The sequence below is a fragment of the Odocoileus virginianus genome, chromosome 6 (genome assembly GCF_023699985.2).
Source record: "Odocoileus virginianus isolate 20LAN1187 ecotype Illinois chromosome 6, Ovbor_1.2, whole genome shotgun sequence".
Taxonomy (NCBI): Eukaryota; Metazoa; Chordata; class Mammalia; order Artiodactyla; family Cervidae; genus Odocoileus; species Odocoileus virginianus.
The window spans coordinates 25307427-25334739 of record NC_069679.1 but is presented as its reverse complement, the minus strand read 5'-3'; the positions used below and the strand labels follow the sequence as shown (position 1 = coordinate 25334739).

The 27313-nt window shown below is 39.2% G+C and overlaps 1 protein-coding gene and 1 non-coding gene across 5 annotated transcripts in view; one reads left to right on the top strand and one right to left on the bottom strand.

Annotated features, from left to right (window-relative positions):
• Nucleotides 1–27313, bottom strand: part of EIF2AK4 (eukaryotic translation initiation factor 2 alpha kinase 4) — a 100858-nt gene that overhangs the window by 64164 nt on the left and 9381 nt on the right. For 3 of the 4 annotated variants that reach the window (XM_070468994.1, XM_020872373.2, XM_070468993.1), the window contains exons 2-8: nucleotides 21396–21508; nucleotides 18156–18258; nucleotides 10964–11116; nucleotides 8885–8965; nucleotides 7283–7431; nucleotides 3905–4020; nucleotides 670–827 (exon numbers count right to left, since the gene is read on the bottom strand). In XM_070468994.1, the coding sequence (XP_070325095.1) occupies nucleotides 670–827; nucleotides 3905–4020; nucleotides 7283–7431; nucleotides 8885–8965; nucleotides 10964–11116; nucleotides 18156–18258; nucleotides 21396–21508 (873 nt within the window). The remainder of the gene's footprint in view (nucleotides 1–669; nucleotides 828–3904; nucleotides 4021–7282; nucleotides 7432–8884; nucleotides 8966–10963; nucleotides 11117–18155; nucleotides 18259–21395; nucleotides 21509–27313) is intronic. The other variant, XM_070468992.1, reaches the window with a different exon arrangement.
• On the top strand, nucleotides 15551–15655 carry LOC139035744 (U6 spliceosomal RNA). The gene has a single exon (XR_011488463.1). It is a non-coding gene; the product is annotated as a U6 spliceosomal RNA (small nuclear RNA).

Genomic DNA, 27313 nt, shown 5'->3' with positions numbered 1-27313 from the left:
GCCACCAGAAAAAAGAAACATTAATTTTAAAATGTTTTCCTGATTATAAATATTCACTGTCAAAATTTTAATAGGTACTAATACAAAAGAAAAATCCCACAATTTATCTTTATGGTCACCACTCAAAGACAACTGTTATGATTTTAGTGTATTTACTTTCAGTTTTTCTTTTTGTAATAAATACACATACATTTCCAAACATGATGCTTCACCTATTGTTTTATAACCTCTTTATTTATTATGTAGCAATGCAATATTAAATGTTCTCCTTAAGCTAAGTATTATGAATGAATTATACAATTCTCCAGTCCCCTAAAATGCAGTTGTGAATATTTCAAGAGACTGAGAAAATGCAAATAATTGCAAATAGCGCAGTTATGAAGTGCTCTTTAGTCCCTGTTGGAGAGAGAGAGCTATTAATGGAATAATAAGAGCTAAGAAAGGAGGTTGAGAAGCAGCTGCAGGAGTCTGGACCATGCTCTGAAACTTCCGAAAGAGGCAGCAGGGTCTGGGAACACTTATGATCCTCCATCATCCCCTCTGGTTGAACAGATCTCATCGCATTCTGGGTTTTCTTTGCTGGCCAGTCAAATGCTGAGTACTTGGTTTTGTCATTCTCTTAAGCTCCAGGTGAGTCCTTTTGCTCAGTGAGCCATCTTGGATGCCTACCTGCTTTTTGCACTTATCAATCTTCTCTTTTTCTTGACTGGTAAGGAATGGACCCATTTTTTTGTGCCATTGAAGGACCCACTCATACAACAAGACAAAGTTGCCAGTAGCTGTTTCCAAAGCATTGTAAACTAATTTTCCAAGCTGTTCATCACTGCCTGCACATTGAAAGAAAATATAATTAAGTATCATTGGTACATTTTCTGTGGGCATAAAAAACAACAGGGAATAGTCATTTGTTCAACAATGGATACCATGTACTAAGAAAAATGTGATTTCATGTAATACATGCTCTTTTGTAACCAATTTGTGGTGTTTTAACAATATACTCTGAACTTTAAAATATTAAATTTTATAAAGGGACAATATTTGACAGTGAGATCTTAGTATCAGATCAATGTTTTCTTCCACTAGCTGGTATTCATAATGTTATTTTCATAACCACCTCTGACAATTGTGCCTGCTGGTGTGGTAGTGTAACCTTCATATAGCTAAATACCAACTAACATTGACAGAAGGAGTTTGGAACCAGGAATGCTCCATCAATGAAGATCAGCATGCATAGTGAAAACAGGTTTTAGTAACTCAGAAATTTGAATACATCAATGATCTTCTAAACACAAAATCTGAATATGCTCAGTAAAGACAAAGTGGCCAATGGCTTTGAGGGAAGGAACAAGTCATGACAGTTTAAATTTGAAGTGCTTGAGAGAGACATATTTATTTTGTGATAGGCATATGGTGTCCACCTATGCCTGGGAGAGCTAAATTTTTGTAATGCCCTAAAATTTTTTACAAAAATCTAAATTTTTATTAAAGACTGTAATAGAAAATCACCAAAAAATTGGAAGTGGAGAAAAATATCACCCACAATATCACCAATTTGTCTTTTTCTTCTAGAACCTTCAACCTTTTTTCCCCCAATTTACCAAATTGTAGCATATATAACAGGGTTTCTCACCCTCGACACTACTGACATTTGGAACCAGAAAACCCTTTGTTGAAGGGGGTTGTCTTGTGTACTGTAAGATGTTTAGCAGCAGCCCTCTCCTCTATCCATGAGATGCCAGTAGCACCTCCACCCTAGTGTTAATCATCAAAATATCCAAATATTAACTAACGTCCCCTAGGGAACAAAATTACCCCAAATGAAAACTACTGATCTATTCTTTTTCTCTTACTATGTAAATAATAGTTTTCCATGATGTTACATTATCTTTATAATGAAAAGTAAAGTAACCTGTATACACAAGACAAAGTAGTTTTTGCAAAAATAGTCTAGAGAAATGTGGCTGAACTAACTCACGAAAGAGGCAGTGATCCTTCGTAAATATGGGGACAATTTAAGAGATTTTTAATTTTAATTGAAATGATTTGTTTTACTAGTTATAAATAATTCTGGACATTCTTAGCTAAGGGAAAATAAAAATAAAAACCCCTAGTGTTTGAAAATCTGTCAACCAAAGTAAGCAACCTGTGGAATGTAGGATCTATGAAGCACATGTTGGAGATACAGGATAGTAAATATTAACAGGATGGAATGTGATGTGATGTACAGAAAGCCTAATTAAATTTGTGAATTATATGGCACAATGTCTTGCAATATATATATCCCCAGCTGGGACTAAGTGGGTATTTCGTAATTGCTGGCTGCATTTTTTTTTTGTATTCTAATTCTATTATTGCCACCCACCTTTTGTCACTTCTGTGTTGTGGGGATAATAAAAAGGACAAAAGAACACACTGAAACAAGTCTGAAGAAAATGCTACCATAAGAGCTCAGACCAATACTCCACTGTGTGATCATTTATATAGAAGTCTTTCCAGTGCTTTAATATTAATATGTAGGGAATAATATCTGGGGAAATTCTTGATTCCCTCTAGGTCCAACAGCTTTAAATTGAAAAGCAAATGTTAATTAGTTGATCTTTCACAAAACCATTTCTTAAAAAATTAGGACCCATTTTAGAAATTAAACCCATTGTGAGAAAACATAATAAATAATTTACTTGGTGGTTTTACATTAAAAAAAGTTCAGATTGCAAATGTGTCTCCTAATGAGGGTATTAACAAAGGTGAATCTGTCTAATGAGTACCAAGGAGACTAGGAGGCCAAGGTAAGGTAATACACAGTTGGATTGATTTGCCTTCCTGATTTCCCCAGACCATTAAAAGTAGTGAGTTTTATGTTGCCAATTCATGAGTCAGAAATGCCTTAGAGTCAAGGACAGCCTCAAGACCAAAGCAAATCATCTCTAGCAAGGTCTTAAACCTTCCCAAATGGTGGCTGTGTCTGAAGAGGACAGGCTCTGCATATGTGCAGAATCCTGCACAGTCCATGCCGCCTCCATCAGCCCAGGTTACGTGTCCAGATCACGGACTCTTCAGATGCTTGCTTTCTTTTCTCTCTACCTGCTGCCCTCTCCCTGGCAACTTCCCTTTCTGTGTACATCTCCTCAAAGAGGAAGGGAAAAAAGATACCTTTAAAAGAAAGAAAACTTGATTTAGGTAATTTAGCTGCCTATTAGCTCTGGTAAGAATACTCATGGGATTGAAAATGAAACTTAACTGTCAAATTCACCATATGCAAGTGATCCCTACACCAATTAGTGGCTGTATCTGTATGACTGATAAAAGATAATGTACATTTAGAGCAAAGGAAGTAGACACAGAAAACTTGATTTTAATATAAACAATTCAAATAAATTTTTGAACAAGAGTCACTACAAATAGCCATCTGCTAAATAAGATGGCTAGACTGATAAATAAAACAAATAGAAAATAAAGTGAATTTCCTGGTCTGGTACAGGATGCCAAGCAAGAAAATGCTAAGCAGGTGAACAGCAAATTAAGAAAATGAGACTTAACCCTCAAAGATCACAGGCATTAGAACTCATTTTTCTAGACATATTTCTTCAGTAACAGATGTACATGATGCAAAATTACAGATTTATAATATTTCAACCAACTTGGTTTTGAAAAGTTTGGCTAATTCTAATGATGACAAATTTTGTCTTTCTGCCAACAATATTTCCAGTATCCTGGGGTTTTATTTCTATCTTACAGAAATGGAAAGCTTTTGGTTATCAGTAACAGGAGCTAGAATGATTGTCAGCTTACCGAGTTTTTCTGCAACCACGCTGGTCTAGACGATGTAGCGTCTATTCTCCCCTGTTCCTTCATGATTAACTTGTGTAATTAGAATAATTTAAACGAGTTTAGCTAGTTTACTCACCAATACATTTCCCTTTGTGCACCATGAGCTGATCAGGACTACCCACCGAGAAACACAGGATTTCACAAGAGCCAGGAGAATCTTCACTACTACACATAGAATACTGACGTTCTCGCCTTCAAAATAAATTTGGACAATGATTTTTTTTAAGATTAACACAGGAAATTTGTGCCCCTCCATTTTCTCCTGCTTACTAGTCAATTCACTGTCCAATAGCAGTCTCTGCTGGGAATTGTGCTGAAGGTGCTAATGGGAAAGCTGTCCAAGCCCCCACTCCCCACGGAGTCTTCCCCATGTGAATTCTACAAACCCTGTTCTAGATGGGCGCTGCCCTGTAGGGTAGCCACACGTGGCTACTTAAATTCAATCACAACTAAATTAAATTAAAAATTCAGTTCTTCAACTTGAGTAGGCACATTTAAGTGCAGGGATTCCTCATTGTATTGTGATATTGTGCTTTACTGAACTTCACAGATACCATGGCTGCTTTTTTTTTTTTTCAAACAAATTGGAAGCTTGTGTCAACCTTGTGTTAATAAGTCTATCAGCACCATTTTTCCAATAGCATTTGCTCACTTCATGTGTCTGTGTCACACTTTTGTAATTCTTGCAATAGTTAAAATCTTTTCATTATTATTATGTATTTGTTGTGGTGATTTATGCTCAGTTACTACCATGACTCACTGAAGGCTCAGATGTTTAGCATTTTTTAAGTAATATTTTTAAATTAAGGTATGTAAACTGTTGTTTTTTTTTTTTTTTTTTAAGATACAGTGCTATCACAAACTTAACAGACTCCAGCATAGTGTAAGCATGACTTTTACATGCACTGGGAATCCAAACATTGAAGTGACTCACTATACAGTGATACTCATTTCATTGTGGTGGTCTGCTCCTGCAACATCTCTGAGGTATGTCGGTACTCAACAGCCCCAAGTGACTAGTGGCTACCACAGTGGGCAGCACTGATAGAGGACATTTCCATCATCACAGAAGTTCTATGGAAGTGATTTAACACAAGTTCATGTTGATCCCACATCCTGTGTACATGCATATCTGGAGAAAAATGCAAAATTGGGGCTTAAGAACACTACAAATTCCTAGTCACTAACTGGGCCCCACACTACAGAATGCCCAACCCCTACACTCAAAGCCTAACCCTTCTTTCTCTCTTTCCCTTTTTTTCTGAGTGGAAAGCCAGATTACAATGCAAAAATTACAACTAAATTAGGAGAGCTCTACAGGGACGAGGTAAAGAAGAATGCCCTTGATGGTCAGGATAGGACACTTGTTAGAAATGCTATGATGAGGCACAAATCTCTAGGAGCAGTCCTCTCATTGTGAGTGTGATTCTGACCTCCATGTTCACTGAAGCCATGAAGCAACGAGCAGTGAAATCCACAATTTCTGCGGGTCCGTCCGCCTAGAAAGTTACTTGGCACCTGAGCCATTTTTTCTTTTTCTCAGACTCAGAGGAAGGACAGCCACCCTGTCCTCAGTTTCTCCTCTGGGACCCTGGTCCATCAGTTAGTCCCTCTCTTCTTTATGTTCAATCTGTCCCTCTCCATTGGCTCCTTATCTTCAGCCCATAAATCTCTCCCATGTCCATCCTCCTCTCCCTCAATCTCCTGCACCATCTTGTTTTTCATTTTCTAACTTCTACACTTGCTGTCTCCATGACTGTCCCTTCCATTCACTCTTCATGCTACTGCAAGGTCAATGAAACTGCCACCTACCCCTACTCACTCTCAATTGGATTTTTCTCCTGGGCTCTTTCTTTGGTTGGTGGCATAGTCACCCATTCTGTCTCACTAGTCAAAATGTGCACGTCTCCCTGAGCTCCTAGATCTCCTGCAACTAACTGATTCCTAAGTATGAGCCTTTCTTCTCCAATTTCCCTGCCTTGTTCAGGTCATCACCAAATTTCTCCCCATTATTAACTGGTCTTGCCACTTTCGATTCCCTCCCCTAAAACCTTCCCACACTGCTGAGAAAACCTATTATGATTTGAGTCTCTTGTACTACATGTGTGTCCACAAATTCTTAAGGCCAGGGAATGATTAAGCACATAGAAAGTAAAGTTGCTCAACAAAGGCAAAAGTGCATCAGTGAAAAGCTGGGCCAAGGGGCCAGGTACTTGAGACTCAAGCCTTTAAGGTCTTTCTACTAGAATAGTCAGGGGTTTTCTGTTCTCTTTCTCTTGTTTTACACAGTGTAGACTTTTCATTACATAAAGACTTACTGGTTTTTGATGTATCCCACACAAAAAAGAAGAGCAGAGCTGCCCTGGTTAAAGAGACTGCAGACCCTACCAGGGCCAAAAAGACAATCTGTCCCTTTCTATCATCCTTCCTGCCTCCCTCCCTACCTTCATCAGATGTTTACTGAGCTCCTACCCTGTCCCTGCCAGGCACTGTGCCAGGCCCTGAAGAAAACAGAAGCAAGAATCCCATACTTTCACAAAAGAAGAAGACAATTACAAAGCAAACAAATGAAATGAAGTTTAGCTAGCAGTAACTGCTATGGAGAAATTTAATAAAGCAGGAAACTGGAGAACAAGTAGCTAAGGTGTGGAGTGCTCAGGGAAGGCATCGGAGATCACGTGTGAGGGGAGAGCTGGGGGATGAGGAGTCGGCCACGCAAAGCAAACTGAAGGGGAGCATCGCAGGTCGAGAAACTGGCCGAGGCCATGAGACGGGAAGGAAGCCCAGTGTCCTCAGCAGCAACGGGAGGGGGGCCCTGGCAGCAAACTGGGGCTCCCGTCCTCACGTAAAGGATCTCCTCCACCTGTGCCCACGGCAGCGCTCTCCCCACACCTGTGGTGAGACCTAAGGCGTTACAGACTGAAAACAGTGTGAGTCTGACTGGATGATGATTCTGATGGAAGAAAAGCTTTTAAATCACTTACTGAATGACTGGGCTTCCCTGATGGCTCAGACGGTAAAAAATCTGCCTGCAATGCTGGAGACCCAGCTTCAATCCCTGGCTTGGGAAGATCCCCTGGAGAAGGAAATGGCAACCCACTCTAGTATCCTTGCCTGCAGGATTCCATGGACAAAGAAGCCTGGTGGGCTACAGTTCATGGCGTCACAAAGGGTTGGACACGACTGACCAACTAACATTGAATAGTTAGATCATCAAAAGTCAGATCAAACTGCACTGGAGGCAAGATTGTTAAGGTTAATAACTGTTATATAAAGGGAAATAAAACTGGCTTCATGAAAGATATGTGGAAAGTATTAAAGCGAATGAAAAATTTTATATTACTAATATATTAAGATATACAGGCTTTGAAAAAGTTATTAAAATTGTCATGTGACAACTCAACCAAATTTCACTAGAAGTTGTTTTAAGGGACTGGAAATCTCAGGGACTTACCTGGACCTTCCAGAGGAGTTGGTCCGATGTTTACCATTTCCTACAAAGTCAGGAGAGCCTCCATGTAGAATGGCAGCTGTTCTGTGTCCTCCTGGGTCTTTTTTAGAGGTATGATCTTGGTTTGACAAACTAGCTATTTCTAAACGTTCCTTAAAAAAAGAAAAGTAAAACCTACTTTAGACCTAAATCATAATGGAAGACAATCATGGTAATCATAAATATGTAGAGCATGCAAATTTCATTTAAGCTGAAGATTTTCAAGTGTAATAAAGTTGAACTCAACTTTTTAAAATTAGTGTCCAAATATGTACTGTTTCAAGAACTGAAGGTCAAGGTTACAGTTTTAAGAGAATGTGAATTTTATAAATACTTAGAATTGTGGAATATGCATGAAAAGTTAGGGAGAAGAGCAAGAGATGAACAGAAGGAGGCATTCAAACAGAGCATACTCAATATCCTGTAATAAACCATAATGGAAAAGAAAAAAAATGTTCTAGTACTATTTGCAAAAAGGGCTATCCTTTCTCCAGAATTATCTTTGTACCTTGCTCAAAAAATCAGTTATATATAAATATATGGGGTGGGGGGTCTATGTTTAGATTATCTCTTCTATTGATAGAACTAGTATTGTTTTATTATCTATTTTGACTCCAATATTAAACTATTTTGAACACCGTTTAAAAAAAAAAAGAAAAAACAGACAGCAGAGTGGCTGTCAGGAAGGCAGATTAGATGTAAGAGAGGTGAACAGTCGTATCACCTTAAATTTGTATATAGCTTTGTACATTCACAAAGGGTGGTACATTTTTCTGTAGGAATGGTTACATAAGACAGACAGGAAAGCATTATCTGTACCACATTAAGGGGTGAAGAAAACAAGTTCAGAGTGTCACCTGTCAAGGTCACCAAGCCAAGGCAGTAAAAAAGCCAAAGCTTTCAGCCAGGTTCTGTTTACTCCTATAGCAGTACCTCCTCCCACTGCACCTCACTATTTCCCTAAGGGGAAATGCCATTTCTTTAAAGGAGAATGAGCAAAATTCTCTCTGGATTTCTACAAACATGTGTAACTGGTTTTCTGATTGAGCTGGACTCAGGAAAAATACAGGACAAAGGACTATATCCTTTTTCTACCACTGCTTTTTAAATCTGTTTTCAATCACTCAATGAAATCTCAGGCAGATCCATCTGGTTTCCATTCACTCTTCAGTATGAACAAATAGTTTTGTTTTCCAAGTAATAATTCCAGTCTGGGTTGATTATCAAAGCTTCAATCTCCCATCTCCTTCAACTCTGTTGATAAACTACTCTAGTTACGTAAGCCTAAGTCTTCTACAGATAATACACAACTCAAAGTTTGGTAACTATCTGGAGAATATAAAATACACAATGAATGATATCTGGTAGACTTTTAAGTGCCTCATTTTAAACTTTACTACTGATAGCAACAAAGGAGGGAAAAAGGAATAGTGAAGAATAAAGGACAGAGGTCCTGACTTCTGAGATATTCAAACATTATGAAGATACAGTAATTCAATGGAAAGAAAAAGACTGTATATTTAGCAAAATGTAAACTATTTGACCATGGTAGAAATTCTAGAGTACCTGCTTAGCCATTTCTTTCCTTTTTTTCTCCTCTTTTATCTCTTCTTTCCTTTTCTGAATCTCATGAAGGATTTCACGTTGCTGAAATAAATCATACTGCCATCAAATGCTGATTTCTGAAACCCACACAACACACAAATTCTGAAATCACAAAAAGTCTTTTGAATTTCAGTCCTAAGAGTATGTAAAAGCTTAGTACATACTATAGTTTCAGCAGTTTTATCAGAGTTCTTATGCAGCAGGCTTCCCACTTAAATGGGTGTTAAGACTGTGTGGGGAGGGACACTTCCTCCCCACTTTTATGTGGAGGGACTTGTGGAAGTTCAGAGTCCTAACGACTGGACCACCAGGAGATTCCCAAAGTGGAGGGATTTTCACTGTGGCAACACCACTGGCCTCTCACTTCACCCCACTCTTGACTGGACCCCTCCCTTTTGGTATCTGCCTGTGTGCAGAAAACAGGCACTTGTACCTACTCTTTGCCCAGGTGGAGGTGGACTGAGCCGGCACCACACCCGTAAGTCACAGACCTTCAGCTGCACTCCCCAACCAGCTTTCTCATTATTAAAAGTGGCATTTTGATCTATTCATTTGACCCATGTATCTATTACTCAAATGATTCTGAATTTATATAAAGTAGTGTTTTTATGAGCCTCCTAAAGTTCTAGGTGATAAATATCAAAACCATTGAGAGACTAACCAAAAAAAATTACAGCAATAATATAAAATGTAAAAACATATCCAAAACTTACAGGTAGCTACAGCAGCACATTGAAACAAGACTGTTAATTAAATATCTTTATCTTCTAATTAAAATGTCTCTGCCTAAGAGGTAAGGAACTTTAAACTTTAAATGATAACTAGGCTACACAATTAAATAGGAGATAAACAGTAACAAAATGAATGGAACTCACAAAGACAGTGCTAACATAAGCAAAGGATGAACAAAATGAAGTAGGAAAAAAAGAGCAAGGAATATAACATAAGAAAAGTAGGAATAACAAAATCCTAGAAGTGGACTGTAACATCTAAGGGGAGAAAACTAAAAAGCCTCACTGAGAGATAAAAATATATGGAAAAACTATTCCTGGATCGGAAGTCTGAACATTGCCATGATGTAAATTCTGCCCAAATGGATATATAAGTACAATTTTACTGAAAATTCCAGAGGTGGTGTTTTGATCTTGAGAAAGCAATCCTATAATTTCTCTGTAAGAATAAATGTGTGAGGATAGCTGAGAGAAAAAAAAGGACAATGAAAGATGAAGGGACAGGGGTCCTGACTCCTCAGATAGTCTAACGTTACAAAAGATACAATAATTCAAAGACTGTGGTACAGACCTGAGAAAAAAACAGATGAATTGAACAAAAGAGATAATTCACAAATAGAACTAAGTACAAATAAGTAGGTAAAATACCCTTTAAAGGAAGCATTACAAATCACCTAAGAATGATTATTTAATAAATGTGTTAGGAAAATGTCTGGGGGGCACTCAGACCCTCATTTTCACAATCTACACCAAAATAAGTTCTAGACAAGTAAGTTTATTAAAAGACTAAATAGAAGAAAAAGAACAAAAATCAAGAAGGAAATTTATATACATGTATTATGTTTGATGAAAGGATTTTTAAAATAACACAGGAGTGTACATCCTTATGCAGACTAAAGAAAAAATACAAATGGTGAGTGAACAAAAAAAGAAATGTTCGGTCTCTGGCTTTGGCAACTCGTTTGGGCATGAGATGCTTGTCCCACAGAGGGAAGAAGGTAACAGCCTCTGAACTCTGCACAACTTTACAAGCACACAAAGAAGTTTGCTTAAACTGACTTTTTTCTTTCATTTAAAGACCAGGACTAAGGGTTCTAGGGGCAGCACTGATACTTGTTGGGAGGGACTCACTCATAGTATTTATTTTTTGGTCACTCCTAGGGCTTCCTTTCACATGAATTCATGGTTCTTAGATCAAATGCTGAGCAAAACTTAATAAATATGGATAAGTAAGTAGGCAGAGACAGAGATTAAAAACCTATAGGGGCTCTCAGTCCTCTGGCTGGCCCCGTGGTGACATGGGTCTCACCTCCTCTTCCTCTTTCCGCTTGGCCTCTAACTGCCTCCGCTGCTCCTCCTGAGCTCGCCTTTCCAGCATTTCTTCATGAAAAGACTTGGGAGGGGGCTTGTTGTGCTCGCAGAGAAATGACTGCACATGGTAAGCCAGTTCAAATATCATCACCTAAACACGTGGATGGAAATCAACCACAAATGATCAAGTGATGCGAAGACAGGGTCCAACAGCGAGACTACAGAAAAACATGCAGACCATCCGAGACCATTCACAATGATGATATTAATTTTGATGCGACACATTCTAAATTAGTTATAGGAGGTAATCACGGCAGGAAATAGCTTTTCAGCACTCATCTCATTGTGTTGCTATCAAGACAAATCACTAAATAAATAAAAAGCATCACTTTTCTTTTGTAGTCCTATTCAATTTACTGGTGTTTTCTATATAAATAAATCTGATAACATACTTAAGATTTTTAAGATTGCATAAAAGTAAAAAGTTTTTACTTCTTAAGGTTTTCCTTAAAAGGTTTCCCTGACTGGAAAACCTGCCTATATAAGGACAGTTGAGCAGAGAATAATCATTGCTAACATGAGTGCTTACACCTATTCATGAAGCCTACTGAAAACATTCTAGTGAAGTACACATGTGAATATTTAACGGCCTCACTCTCTACCTGCTAGCAATGGGCCAGCAGAAGGCGGATCAATACTTGGAAAGCACTTCATTTCCACTTAGGGAAGCATTCACAGTATCAGAAGGAGAAAGCCTCCCCTCTCAGACATCAGATGTGAATGTAGGAAGCCACTCTCCCCAGCCCCGTGGAGTCATAAATTGTAGCTTGGTTGGTAAATCAACAGAACACATGTTTCTGGGACCCACACTGAATGACTTTCCCAACCCCACAGAGGTCAAGACTGCCAAGTGCCTTCTGCAGACGAAGACCGCCACTCTGAAACTCCTTTTTCTTCAATGACAATGAAGCAGATGGAAAGTTCTCATTTCTAAAAGGACTTAACAGGGTGGTCGAAAGTAATAGATGTCACTGTACACAAAAATATACAGTTCTCCTGCTGTTCACCTTTCTCTTTTTGAGAGAAATCACAGAGATCGTTGGCAGCACATATGTACAGCAATGATTGGAGGAAGTTGTATTTTTTCATTGTACTAGAAGCTGTGGCTTTCATTGGATATATTTCTGTTTACAGTTGAGAAACACCAGTCTGGAATCTAAGAGGCAAACTATTGTATGACAAGCTCTCTTACAGAAAGCAGGTGAAAGGAGGCAGTCTCTGTTACAAAACCATTTCTATACCAGAAAGAAGCCAGGAGCCAGGTAGTGGAGGACTTTTCTTTTGCTAATCTATATAATTCACTAGCATTTTCTATACAAGTCTGACAAATCATATAAGACTGGATGTAAATAAGAGCTACTCACCATACTGACTCTTGTCCTCCTCCTCCCCACATCTACACAGTTCACTGGCTTGCTTCTCTCAGGCCTCTGCTCAAATGTCACCTTATCAGGGGTGCCCCCGACCTCCTTATCTGCAGCAGCTACTCTGCTTCATGGCATAGTACACATCTCTATTAGTCAGGGTTCTCCAGAGAAACATAACCAAATAGAAGGGGCGCACATGTGTGTGTGAGTGCTATGTGTGTATGTGTATATGCACACACAAAGTCTCCCTTGGTATCCAAAGATGCTCAAGTCCCTTATACAAAATGATGCAGTATTTGCATATCCCCTACACCCATCCTCCCATATACTTTAAATCACCTCTACACTACTTACAACACCTTCTAGAATGAAAATACTATGTAAATGCTATGTAAATAGTTGTTGGCATGCAGCAAACTCTAGTTTTGCTTTTTAGAACTTCCTGGATTTTTTTTTTTTCATGAATATTTTCCATCTGTGGTTGCCTGAATCCAACTGCTGATGGGTGCTGATGGAGCACCCACAGATACAGGGAGCCAATTACATGTTGTAGAGAAAAAAAGAGAAGAGAAAAGAAGAGAAGAAGAGAGGGAGAAGGGAGAGGGAAAAATCGATTGAGATTAATTTTAAGGAATTGGTTCACAAGATTAGAGAAGCTGCTAAGTCCAAATTCTGCAGGGTAGGCCAGCAGGCTGGTGACCCAGGGCTGAGCTGATGTTGCAATTCAAGTCCAAAGGCCATCTCCTGGCAATGCCCTCTTCTTCCAAGGAGGCCAGTATTTTTCTTTTAAAGCCCTCAACAGATTGGGTGAGGCCCACTCATATTATATAAACTGCTTAACTAAAAGTCTGCTGATTTAAATGTTAATTTCATCTAAAAAATACCTTCACAGAAACATACAGAATGTTTGGTCAAATATCTGGGTACCATGGCCTAGCCAACTGAAACATAAAATTAACCATCACAACTTCTATTAAAAGAGCTAAAATAAAAAAGTCACAACATTAAATGCTGGCAAGAATGTGGAGAAACTGAATCACCTACATATTGCTGGTAGAAATGGAAAATGGTCGGTCAATCTGGAAAATCTCAGCAGTTTCTTAAAAAACTGAATACAGAGTACCATACACCTACAACTGCACACCTGAGCATTTATTCCAGACAAATGAAAACATGTTCACACAAAAATCTGACAGAAATGTTTAGAGCAGCTTTATTTTTAACACACCCAAACTGGAAATAATGCAGATGTCTTTCACTGGTGTATTGCAAAACAAACATCTTATATAGACATAAAATGTCTTATATAGACATAAGATGGAATACTACTCAGCAATAAAAAGTAACAACTATTGACGCATGTGACAATCTGGATGAGCTTCCAGAGAATGATGATGAAAGCAGGGAGCCAATCCCAAAGGTTACATACTAAGATGCTACTTATGTAACATTCTTGAAGTGAGAAAGTTATAGAAATGGAGAATAGATTAATGGTTGCCAGGTATCAAGGAGGGTGTGGGGATATAAGGAAAGAAAGTGAAAGTCACTCAGTCGTGTCTGACTCTTTGCGCCCACAAACTATATAGTCCATGGAATTCTCCAGGCCAGAATACAGGAGTGGGTAGCCTTTCCCTTCTCCAGGGGATCCTCTCAACACAGGGAAAGAACTGAGGTCTTTCACATTGCAGGCAGATTCTTTACCAGCTGAGGCACAAGGGAAGCCCAAGATACTGGAGTGGGTAGCCTATCCCTTCTCCAGCAGATCTTCCCAACCCAGGAATCAAACTGGAGTCTCCTGCATTGCAGGTGGATTCTTTACCAACTTAGCTATCAGGGAAGTGGGATAAAAGGAGGTGGCAACAAAAGGGATCTTGTGGTGATGAAACTATCCTGTATCTTGACTTTATCAATGTCAATATCCTGTTTATGATATTATAATACAGTTTTGCAAAATGTTACCATTGGGGCAACCTGAGTAAAGCGTACATGGCCTCTCTCAGTATTATTTCTTACAAGTGCATGTGAATCTACAGTTATCTCAATATAAAAAGTATGTTTTAGGAGAAGGAGGCAAAGGGAGGAGAAGGGGACAACAGAGGATGAGATGGTTGGATGGTATCTCCAATTCAAAGGACATGAGTTTGAGTAAGCTCTGGGAGTTGGTGATGGACAGGGAGGCCTGGTGTGCTGCAGTCCATGGGGTTGCAAAGAGCTGGACACGACTGAGCAACTGAACTGACTGAAGAAGTATAATTTATTTATTTTTATTGGAGTATCATTTCTTTACAATGTTAAGTTTCTGCTGTACAGCAAAGTGAATTAGCTCTATGCATACATGTATCCCCTTTTTTGGGACTTCCTTCCCATTTAGGTCACTGGAGAACATGAATAGAGTTCCCCATGCTATATAGTAGGTTCTCATTAGTTATCCATTTATACACAGTAGTGTATAAGCCAACTCCAATCTCACAATTCATCCCACTGCTCTCCTTCCCTCCTAGTATCCATGTTTATTCTCTGCATTTGTCTCTATTTTTGCTTTGCAACTGAGTTCATCTGTAACATTTTTCTAGATTTCATATATATGCGTTCATATACTATATTTGTTTTTCTCTTTCTGACTTAACTCTGTATGACAGTCCCTAGGTCCATCCATGTCTCTGCAAATGGCTCACTTTATTCCTTTTATGGCTGAGTAATAGTCCATTGTATATATGTACCACGTCTTCTTTAGCCATTCCTCAGCTGATGGACATTTAGGTTGCTTCCATGTGAAGGCTATTGTAAATAGTTCTACAATGAGGACTGGGATGCATGTACCTTTTGGAATTTTGGTTTTCTCCAGGTATATGCCCAGAAGTGGGATTGTTGTGTCATAGGTAGTTCTATTTTTAGTTTTTTAAGGAACTTCCATACTGGTCTCCATCATGGCTGTACCAATTTACATTCCCAATAGTATAGGAGGATTTCCTTTTCTCCACACCTTCTCCCAGAATTTATTGTTCATAGATTTTTTGATGATGGCCCTTCTGACCTGTATGAGGTGATACCTCATTGTAGTTTTGACTTGCACTTCACTAATAATTAGTGATGCTGAGCATCTTTTCATGTGTTTGTTGGCCATTTGTAAAAAGTATAATCTAAAATAAAGTCAATGTGCTCTCTTCAGCAGAACATATGCTAAAACTGGAGCGATACAGAGAAGATTAGTATGGCCCCTGTGCAAGGATCACATGTAAATCTGTGAAGCATTCCATGTTTTTTTGGTTACCAAGGGAGAAAGAGAGGGGGGAAGGAGGGATAGAGAGGCTGAGATTGACAGGTTCACACTATTACATATAACACAGATAACTAGTAAGGACTGAGTGTACAGCACAGGGAACTCTTCTTAAAAGGCAGTAATGACCTGTAGGGAAAACGAATCCAACAAATAGTGGATACTGTGTGAGTAGCTTATACACTGGAAATCAGTACAACATTGTAAATCAAATAAACTATACCATAATAAAAATTTGAGTAAATAAATAAAATAAAGTCAAAAAAAGGTGGGGCTGGGGTGAGTGGGACAACAAAAGCAGAAATAAACAAGTGGGACTAAATCAAACATTTCTGCACAGCAAAAAAAAAAAAAAAGATTCTGCACAGCAAAGGAAACCGTCAAGAAAATGAAAAGGCAAACTACAGAATGGGAGAAGATATCTACAAATCATATATCTGATAAGGGGTCAATATTTAAATATATAAAGAACTAATACAACTCAGCAGCAAAAGTAAAAAAGAAACCCCAAACAATCCAATTAAAAAATGGACAGAGGAACACAACAGACATTTTTTCGAAGAAGACATACAAATGGCCAACAGGCACATGAAAAGATATATAACATCACTGATCATGAGGGAAACACAAATCAAAATTACAATGAGCTATCACATCACACATCAAAAAGACAGCAAACAAGTGTTGGTGAGGATGTGAAGAAAAGGGAACCCCGGTACACTTTTGGTGAGAATGTAAATTGTTGCAGCCACCCTGGAAAACAGTATGGAGGTTCCTCAAAAAATTAAAAACAGAACTACATATGATCTAGCAATCCTACTTCTGAGTATATATTCAAGGGAATGAAAACAAAGGAACTTGAAAAGTTATCTATACTCCCATGTTATTGCAGCATTATTCACGATAGCCAAGCTAAGTGTCAATGAAAAAGTGAATAAAGATGTGATATAAGTATACATACACAATGAAATATTCAACCATGAAAAAGAATATCCTCCTGCTTGCAGGAACACAAATGGAACTTGAGGCACTATATTAAGTGAAATAAAGACAAATATTGCATGATATCATTTACAGGTAGAATCTAAAAACGCTGAAACAGGGACTAGAATGGTGGTTACCAAGGGACTGGTAGGTGAGAGTAAAAGGGAGATATGTAGGTCTGAGTATACATACTTTCAGTTATGAAATAAGTAAGTTCTGGCAATCTAATGTATAGCATGATTATATTGCTGTTGTTCAGTCGCTAAGTCATGTCCAACTCTTTACAACCCCATAGACTGTAGCAGGCCAGGCTTTCCTGTCCTTCACTATCTCCTAGAGTTTGCGTGATGATTATGTAACAGTTATATAATACTGCACTGTAAAAATCAAATCAAACACAGCAAAGAATTTTACAAAAAATGACAAATCATGAATCCAAGAAACCAGAGGATTCTGTAGCTGAATTTTCAATATAACTCTGTATTATTTTTCAGTTAGACATTAGACTACATTAGAAAGAACTTAAAACTAGAAAGAACTCTGGAGTAATTCCCAAGGCCTATTTTTTTGTCCAAGCTGTTCTACAATCACTTTATCTACCACAACAATCACTGAAGTTCTTGGAAACACAGCTTAGGTGGGCAAAGGTTTTACGGGCAAAAAGCACTCCAGAGGGCACACTCTAACTCACTGTGGAAAGGAATGCAAGTGAAAAACTACCCAGTCACTTTCCTAGTGACATAGAAGCCTAGGGCTAGTCCTTACTTAACTCTTCTCAGTTTTTATAGGATGGGATAAGTTAAAAGTGATGTGCATAGGCAAAAACACTGCATAATCTTACACAAAAGTGAGGAGAAGACAATTATACCTAGGATACTCAGTGGGCTTAAGGAACAGACTGTAATACTTGCCCTAAGAGGTCACCCAGCCTGGCCTTCCAGAGAGAGTTCTTACCCAAGGAGGAGCTCATGCAGACCCGAATGTCATAGGATTAAAAAAGCATCAGTATTGAACTAGGTGTAAATGTGCAGGTATAAAAGGGACATTGATGGAGCAGAGTGAGTCCCTAATTATTGAGAAGTAAACAATTAGTTCTTCTGATATGAAAAGGGGAGATGTGCCATAGTTTGGTCAGAAATCACTTGTTTGTAAACATTTTCCAACGTAAATGTTCAAGTCAAGATGAGGTCATGATGCCAGGCTCACAGTGTGCAAAAAGTCTGGTCAGTTTCATATAGAGTGTTTCCAGAAGAATTAAGTATCAACAGTACTGTCTATATACACTCTACAATTTGTAATTCATAAGTACTGTTAATTAAAGCAATACAAACAGCAATATTCCCCTTTGTAGATACCAATAAAAAACAGAACATTCTGGTGAAAGTTAGATCTGAGGTGCAGTGGGAAAGCCTTTAAGTCAAAGAAAAGACTGGAAGGCAAACACTAGTGAATATGATGAGATTTTTATCATTCTGTCATAATCCCAGTTTTACAAATCATACCTCGCCACAGTGTTTTTTGGCCATTTCTTCTAGGCGGGACTTTAACAAATTAACACTTTCATTTGACAGACCTTTGGCATTCTTTAATTCTATTTCAGGGACTCTGGAAAAGAAAAAAAAAAAGAGTTACTCTAAAAAGTACAGATTGTTTGCATTAATATTTGCTAATTTTCAAGCTCGGAGCCTGGGGTTTCCGTAAAGGCCTCACTTGTGGACTTCTCTGTACCCCTAGGAACATTTCCTTTCATCTCAAAAGGATTTCAACTTTACCCCAGCAACTCTGTTGACACAGCACTCAACATGGAGTCGCTGGCAGCCTGTAAGGCAGAAAGGGGGTGGCCAGGTGTCAGGATGGGCTTTCGAGTGCCCTGCTCCCCAAGAGGACCAGACTTAAGTGGGGCTCGATCGGCTGTCTCTCCAGCTCCTCTGTCTCTGATTTCAGCTTTACAACATGATTCAAATTTCTAACATCAATAACTATTTACTGCCTTTTAACAAATGACTCCAGCTGTGTGTGATTCTAGCCTAGTAACTTCACCATGCACTCCCTTCTATGGTAATGCTCGATCCTGGCTTGCCCCCTAACATCAGCAAACTCTGACAGCTCACCCACAAGGGTCTAAGCACTCTGTGATCATTTGTCTGCTCCTAGCATAAAGCAGGATAAGAATAACTATGTGTGAGATGGAGGCACAGTGTTCTAGCTAGTACTCCTACAACAGGCTGTGTCCCAGGAACTCATTCTGCTATAAATGAGCTCACTCACTCATGTCATGCACACTCTGCAAACTCTGCTAGTCCAAGGGTGCCTACCACATGCTCTTCTTCATCTCTACAGGGCGCAACTGACAGTCAACACCTTCTACCCAAGGAAAATACCATCAGCCCGCCCTTGGAGTTCCTCTCTTTTCCAATCACAACACATCCAATAACAACTCTTGAGATTAAGTAGGCTTTATTTAATTTTACAGATAAGAAAATGATTCATCACTTCCCACCCAGCATTTCTGAGTAATTCATGGCATTTTACCTTGATGAAGCCTTTACTATTCACTTATCTATGCATTCTTTCAATGCTTCATTATAACAGATTACTACAGTCATCATCTACCTGGATAGATGGAAATCTTAGAGAAAGTCTATGTAAGGTCCATTTAATCCAGGATTCTCTTTCTCATATAAAGGACTCATATAAAGGTATAAAAGACTATTTTGCAGAAAAGGAAAGTTTTCCTGCATGATATTATCTCAAAAGATAGGAATGTTTTCCCAAGTCAAGACTTACATAATATTTTTTTAAAAAAATCAAGCAGTCATTATATAGCAATATTAACTATTAAGCAATATTAAATATTAAGAATAGCGAAAAATTTGTCTGCAACACTAATTAAACACTGTAAAATTTCCAATGTTCTCTTCATGCCCTTGGTACATAATTCATAAGTTTATGTAGCTGATATTACAATGTTTACTTTTTAATTTTTGTAAACACTTGCACGCTGTTTCTTAAATGATATTTTTATCAAGGGGACACATCAAGATTTACCTGATGAGTTCTCTAACATAGTGGTTCTCAAACAGGGGTAATTATGTCCCCCCTCCAAGGTGACATCAGTCAATGTCAAGAAGGCAAAGAAGCTCTGTGCCCCTCTACATATTTCTTGCCTAAGCATCTCTTCCATCTGGCCAGTCCTGAGTTGTATCTTTGATAACAAACCAGTAACAGTAAGTGAAGTGCTTTCCTGAGTTCTGTAAACTGTTCTAGCAAATGATCTGGGGCGGGGGCCGGGGGGTGGGGGTGTCATAGGAACGTGCAAATTTATAGCCAGTTCATCAGAAGTACTGGGACTTGCAACTGGCATCCACGTCTCGTCATGGGACAGAGCCCCTAACTCAGCTATCAAAAACTATGGACAGTTAGTGTCATAACCAAACTGAATTGTTTAGACACCCAGTTGGTGTCAGAAAAGACACTACCTATTTGGTGTCATGAAAAATAAGACCGAGAGAGGCACTGTCTTATTTTTCTTTCATAAAATTAATTACTTTTCAATTAATGCATAAATTAACTTTCTGAATGTCTACTATATTCTACTCTAGGCACAGAGGTTGGGCTAAAATTCAGTTACTAACTTCAGGGAGCTCATCTTGACCTACCTGTATTTTCATAAACTCCATCACCTCTTAAGGTAACAAATTCCATATATTTACCACCCCAGTGGGTGGTAAATATACAGTACATCCTTTTACTCGTCACTTTCCTTCACTGGCTTCCTGCACAACAAGCTCAATTAAAAAACATCATCCAGGCCAAATCTGCTTTTCTGCATGGAATGTCTGGGAAAAGATTACATGGAATATGCATGGTACTTGAAATGAAGAATATTTGAGCCTTGACAGCTAATGCTTTTGTTTTACTAGTGGATCTGAACCTGAGCGGGTGTTACCTTCATGGGGAGTTTAGAAATACATGAGGTTTTTGGCTGTCTCATTGACTGGAAAACTCTTTAGGCATTTAATGGGTAGAGGCCAGCGATGTTACATGACCTTCCATCTTCCTGACCCTGAAAGAGGGCAAGTAAATCCTTCTCTACGTTAGGAAGTCAAGGTCCCACTAGGCTCGGAAGTCTACTCTAAATCCTAATGTAAACTGTACTTTAAAACTAAGTACACAAGGCTTTTATAGTCACTGCACCTTGATCTTTTCTCCCCTAAATTGTTCCTCTTCCTAGTTTGTGAAAAAATTAAATGAACGAAAGTTAACACAACAGAAGAAGCAAACATTAGTCATGGAGCAAACAAAACCACCCATAGAGACTATTAACTAGAAGCCAACCTAACAGGAGACAGGCTTCATGAAAACATCTATTGCTGATGTAGTTCTGATGAATTGCAGGTGATAGGAAATAAAATTTTAAATGGAACAGGGGCCAGAAGGAGAAAATACCATTAACTTCAACCTGTTCCTATGTTTTCAAAACCGAGAACTGAAATCACATCAAAGCTATTTATAAACAGACTTCCCTGGTGACTCAGACGGTAAAATCTGCCTGCAGCAAAGGAGACCTGGGTTTGATCCCTGGGTTGGGAAGATACCCTAGAGAAGGGAATGGCTACCCACTCTAGTATTCTTGCCTCAGGAACTCCACGGACAGAAGAGCCTGGTGGGCTACAGTCCATGGGGTTGCAAGAGTTGGACATGACTGAGAGACTAACACACACATTTATAAGTGAACTCACACATCTGGATAGGTGGGTGGGCATTTCACTCTCAAATCCACTTTTACGTACACTTCTTCACCAGTCAGGCCTCTAGGGTACAGAACTAAATTGATTTCAGGAGGCTCTTTGACCTAAAAGAGAAAAAGAAAAAATTTTTTTTTCTCTAGAGAGCCAGTCATTTACGATTAAGATAATAATTATTTCAGCTCAAAAGTTCTACTTTTTAAATATTACACATAGTTTTACTTTATACAGGTGCTTTGGTCACATTTTCCTAAAGCATGGTTTAAAAACAAAACTTGTGCCAGAGAGAGTACATTTTCCTTTTCAGTTTTCTAAGGAGTGACCTGAAATGTCCCACACAGCCTCCATTTATTCAAGTAAGCAGGTGTGCCCTAGAGACTGACAGTGCAGGAGCAAATCTCCACAGACAGGGAGCCAACCAGCTGACACAAAGCAGGAGACATACAAATATTTTCAAAGAGTGACCAGTGTTGTGAAGAAAGCAAAGCTGAGTCATGGAGCAGACTGGTGGAGGAGGAGAAAGGACTCAGACAGGTGGGTCAGAGAAGGCCTCCTGAACAGGGGCTACTTCAAATACTGAGACAACACGTGAAAATCTTGACAAGCAGAAATCTGATAGCTCTTCTAAAACTGTGTATGCTTTCAACCAACTGTTTTTCCCCAAGTAACTACATATTCCATTATCCTTTATTTATATATGCTCTTTCCAAAAAGGATTTGAGGCAGTTTAGATAATTTATAAACATAAACCTACCAACTCTGTGAGGTAGGTGTCATCTCCACTTTATAGACAAGCCGGTTCAGGCTCAAAGTTTCTTCCCCACAAACATATGGTGGCAAGGCTGGACTTCAAATCCAACTAAGACACCTAAACCTGTGTGTTTCCCATCAGCCCTCCCTTGTTAACACCAATCCTGAGTTGCTGGATTGCTAGACTAAGGAGCTGAAAGGAGCTGAAGCTTGCCTTTGCCTTGGAATGTCCAGGCAGCCAGAGCAAAAAGAGAAATGTGGCCTTATCAGAAAAGAGAAAGCATAAAAATTCTTCCAAGAGTGACAAAGTATTGAGAAACATTAAATTCTGACAGAACATGAACCTTACTTGTGGCACTCTGAAGTATACAGTCAGCTGTGTATATAAAATACATAAACTCGGTTTTCATTTATAATAATCCTTGATTTTTTAAAAAAAGCTACTGTAAAAATTCAGTCTGTGTTGGTGGCACAGGAGAGAGAAGGTGCATTTGAGATAAAGCTGACAGAGAGACTGGGCCCTGAGAGAGGAAACCAGAAGGCTAGTGTCTTGTAGATCTCTGGCTCCTTGATGCGGAGTAGGATGAGGAGAGAGGACATCCACTGAGAGGAAACCCGAGGACTGCAGGTGGCCATGCCGAGAGCAGACCCGAGCATGAGAGGAGTGGATGTTGGGTGAGGATGAGACCACAGCAAGTCTATGACAACTCTTTCAAGGAGGTGTCGGTTTGAGTTAAATTAAAGGAGACAGGAAGTGGGGCCATAGACTGGAGGTGAGGGGTGAAATCAAGGGATAATTTTATTTTGTTCTGTTTTAAAGAAGAGAGATACTATAGAGTATGAGGATGTTGATGGAAATATTATGGAAGAGCAGGAAGGAGACCAAATTAGGATCTGAAGTTGATGGATCCTGGGCAGAACAGAAACAGGCTAAACTGATTGGAGGAGGGGCTCTCCTAGAATGACAGGAAGATGTGAGGGAAAAAAAAAAACAAAAGCAGGTAGAGGAGGCTTTCCTCTGAGGATCCTCACAGGAGTGAGAATGAAACTGAACCTGTTAGATTCCCAGTTTTCTGTTTCCTCTTCAATCAAGACAGGCTGGCTGTTATCTGCTTTACATATCAGACAGAATTTAACAGGGCAAGCATTTATTTGCTAAAAGCAGCAAAAATACCAATTCTCACTTGCTAAGAAGGAAAGGACAAACTATTATTTTGACCAGTCTTCTAAACAGCCTCACTTCTGGAAAAGCTTTTCAGTATGGAAATTTTCAAACAAAGCTGATAATGATATAATGAACTCCATGTGCTTACCAGCCAGTTTCAATAATGACCCAATTGCGGCCAATCTTGAGTATCTATGTGTGCCCTATCCCCACGTGCCATGTTGGGTCATTTTGAAGTAAACCCTATCAAACAGTCTGCCTGTGTTGTTATTATTCACTTCCCAACATCAATCCAATGAAGTAGAAAAAGGTATATGTCTCCATTTTAGAGATGTAAAAACTAAGAGAAAGGCTAATTAGACAGACTCAAAATTTCCCCAATGCTTTCTCCATCAGGTTGAATCTTTAGATTTCTCATCTCATAGGCCTCAAATTTTAGAGAGACACTACAGTCACCAACTTACACTTTTGTCAAGAAAATACTTTTTTGCTCCCTCCCTACTGCAGATATCACTTCAGAAAATAGAGAATATTTTAGTACCAAAAGTAGAAAAGTATAAAAACAGAATAAAGTGTAGTCAATTTAGCTTATATTACTATATCTTCACATATACATTATTCTGCCTTTCATTTTCTAGTTTGGCTGAAGACCAACGAAAACTATATTTTAGAATACAGATGGGGATACTGCTGTAAGTCCATACTGACCCACATAGCTTAAAGAGTCAAAATAAATATGAAAGTAAGAATACACACACACACACACACACACATATCTGTAACTGAGTCACTTTGCTGTAAGGCAGAAATTAACACAACACTGCTAATCAACTATACTTTAATAAATTAAAAAAAACAAACGGGAAATGCCAAACAGATAATCTTCTTGAAGTAAAATATCCAAGACCCTGCAGGCCCAAGGTGAAAGAGGTGGAAGCCAAGGTGTTAAAACACAAGCACAGTATCTAGGAGCAATAGCAGATTCTCTGTTTTGAAGTAACAACATTGCAGTAGTCTTCTATAAATGAAAGGAGCAAGAGTCACCTAACTACTAATATATAAGCAAGTTGTGTAAGTAGAAACTACGAATGCAACCAACGGATGGACTTTCCTGGGCTCGATATAGAGATAAACTTGTAACAGACAACATATGCCATAGGAAGGGGGTTACCTCCGCACACATAAGATAACAAATTTGGTTTAGCATTCCCTTTTCTCTTTATGCAGTAAGTGCAGCGTGTACCTGAATGTAACTGACCTTCTCAGGAAACAGTACAGGGAGGCCCGCATTTCATGTCTGGAGTCACTAGAACAGAAGCCAGCTTCAGAAAAGAGAGGCCACTAGGAGACTACACATTTTGAAGATATTCTTTACAAAGTGAAAGTAAAAGTCGCTCAGTCGTGTCTGACTCTTTGTGATCCCATGGACCATACAGTATACGGATTCTCCAGGCCAGAATACTAGAGTGGGTAGCCTTTCCCTTCTCCAGGGGATCCTCCCAACCCAGGTCTCCCACACTGCGGGTGGATTCTTTACCAGCTGAGCCACAAGGGAAGCCCAAGAATACTGGAATGGGAAGCCTATCTCTTTCTAGGGGATCTTCAGGACCCAGGAATTGAACCAGGGTCTCCTGCACTGCAAGCGGATTCTTTACCAACTGAGCTATCAGGGAAGCCCATACCATTCTTCTCTAAAGGGGATGCTTAAGGTGATGCTTAAGAAGGAATAATGAATCAAGGTAAAGACTCCTGGAAAGCATCAGGGAAGGTCTCTCTCAGTCACCAGGGGACCACCAGGCAGAACATCAGTATATAAAACAATGGCCTAAAAAAGTGGTTGCTGCTGCTAAGTCGCTTCAGTTGTGTCCAACTCTGTGCAACCCCAAAGACGGCAGCCCACCAGGCTCCCCCGTCCCTGGGATTCTCCAGGCAAGAACACTGGAGTGGGTTGCCATTTCCTTCTCCAAAAAAAGTGGTTAGGATCCTGCAAACATTCCTGGGATGACTCAGCCTTAGGACAAATGCAAGTCTAGTGTTCTAGTTACATCTACTGCACAGCAACACTAGCAGGACCGTGGTGATAATAGTGGTGAACTCAGATAATGCCAAAGCAAACGCTGAGGAAAGAGGAAAGAGTTTGGATACAAAGTGAAGACACTCCTGGATGCCTAAAGGTTTCAGCTTTAAGAAATGCATGAGTCCAGTTATGGTGGTCTGGATGAAGGAACAGACCCAGGGATGCTGATGAACGACCTATGTTGGACAAAAATCTAACAACTTGTCTGGTTCTGAGTACCAAGTGAGACCAACCCAAAGAGCAGGACATTGAAGCTACCAGGTGACTACCAAAGCTTTCGTCTTTGGCTGACAGCTTGATTGGGCCAGAATGATATTCCTCTTCATGAAGCACAGACTTTGGAGTACTGTTTCCCCAATATCCACTCTCCTTTTATTTCTTTGTAACAGAATCCTCAATTTTTTTAGCTGAATACATTTCCCCAACTCGTCTGCAGCTCAGTGTAGCTACTGGATTAATTTAAAGCCAGTAATATGAAAGACTCATTTGAAAAGACCCTGATGCTGGGAAGGATTGAAGGCAGGAGGAGAAGGGGACGACAGAGGATGAGATGGTTGGATAGCATCACTGGCTCAATGGACATGAATTTGGGTGAACTCTGGGGAGTTGGTGATGGACAGGGAGGCCTGGCGTGCTGCAGTCCATGAGGTCACAAAGAGTCGGATACGACTGAGTGACTGAACTGAACTGAATATGAAAGAATTGTAAGATACAATTTCCAGGAAGTGAGCTTTATTAAAAGAAAGGCATGAAGCTTTTTCATCCCTCTCTCCTTCCAGCTGGCAGGATTGCAGATATGATGACTGGAAGCTAGACAGCCATTTCAGACCATGTAGGGGGCAGTAAGGTTGGTAGAACAGTAATTCAGAAAAAGCCCTCAGCTCGACTTTTACATATAAAAAAATAGACTCTGTTATTTGAAGTTTTCTGTCATATGTAGCTAAACTTAATTTTAACCAGCATAGGCTCACTGGGGAAAAAAAAAAAAAAATGACAGTCAGGGAACAGTGCTTTCAGAGGTAAGAACAGAAAATTCACCAGGCTTTTCTCAAGCAACCTGAGAGTCTCCCCTACATGTAAAGAAGCTCTTATGCAAAACATGTTTAGGATACCAAGCATTAGCTCATATTAGGACATTCAGGGATTCCTGGAACTGAAAAAGGATTTCATTTAAAAGTTCAACAACCAAGATATATTAAAGATTAAGATTGGGTAGGGCATCTTCCATGCCTTTAGAAGATAAACTGTCATTAGAATTTAATATTGATAAAATCTTTGATCTAACCTGCACAAGGAGATAATGAATTCCTGGAAAAAATATTTGCAGACAGAAAAATACATAGTAAGGGGTAAACAAAATTTTTTGAGAGCACGTAATGAGAGGAAAGCAATGTAGAATGTATTGCTACAAAATATACAAAATTCTACATGAGGAAAAAGATTTGTTTTGAAGATTGAAAATATAAGTGACAAGAAGCAGTCATGGAAAGAAGGCCACACTGTAATGAAATATGAGAAAAATGCTTTTCAATGAGATCATGAAGTTGGATACTCGTTTGAAGTATAATACTGTCTACGGCCATACCACCCTGAACGCGCCCGATCTCGTCTGAAGTATAATACTATACATGTACTCAGTTGCTCAGCTGTATCTGACTCTTTGCAACTCCTGGTACTGTAGTCCACCAGGTTCTTCTGTTGATGGAATTTTCCAGGCAAGAATACTTGAGTGGGTTGCCGTTTCCTTCTCCAGGGGTTCTTCTTGACCCAGGGATCAAACACACATCTCCTGCACTGGCAGGCAGATTCCTTACCACTGGGCCACATGGGAAGCCCTTTAATACTATAAAACAGTAAAAAAAAAAAAACAAAACCCTCAAGGTATAAAATGTGAATGAGTAATACAAACTCAGTCCTAAA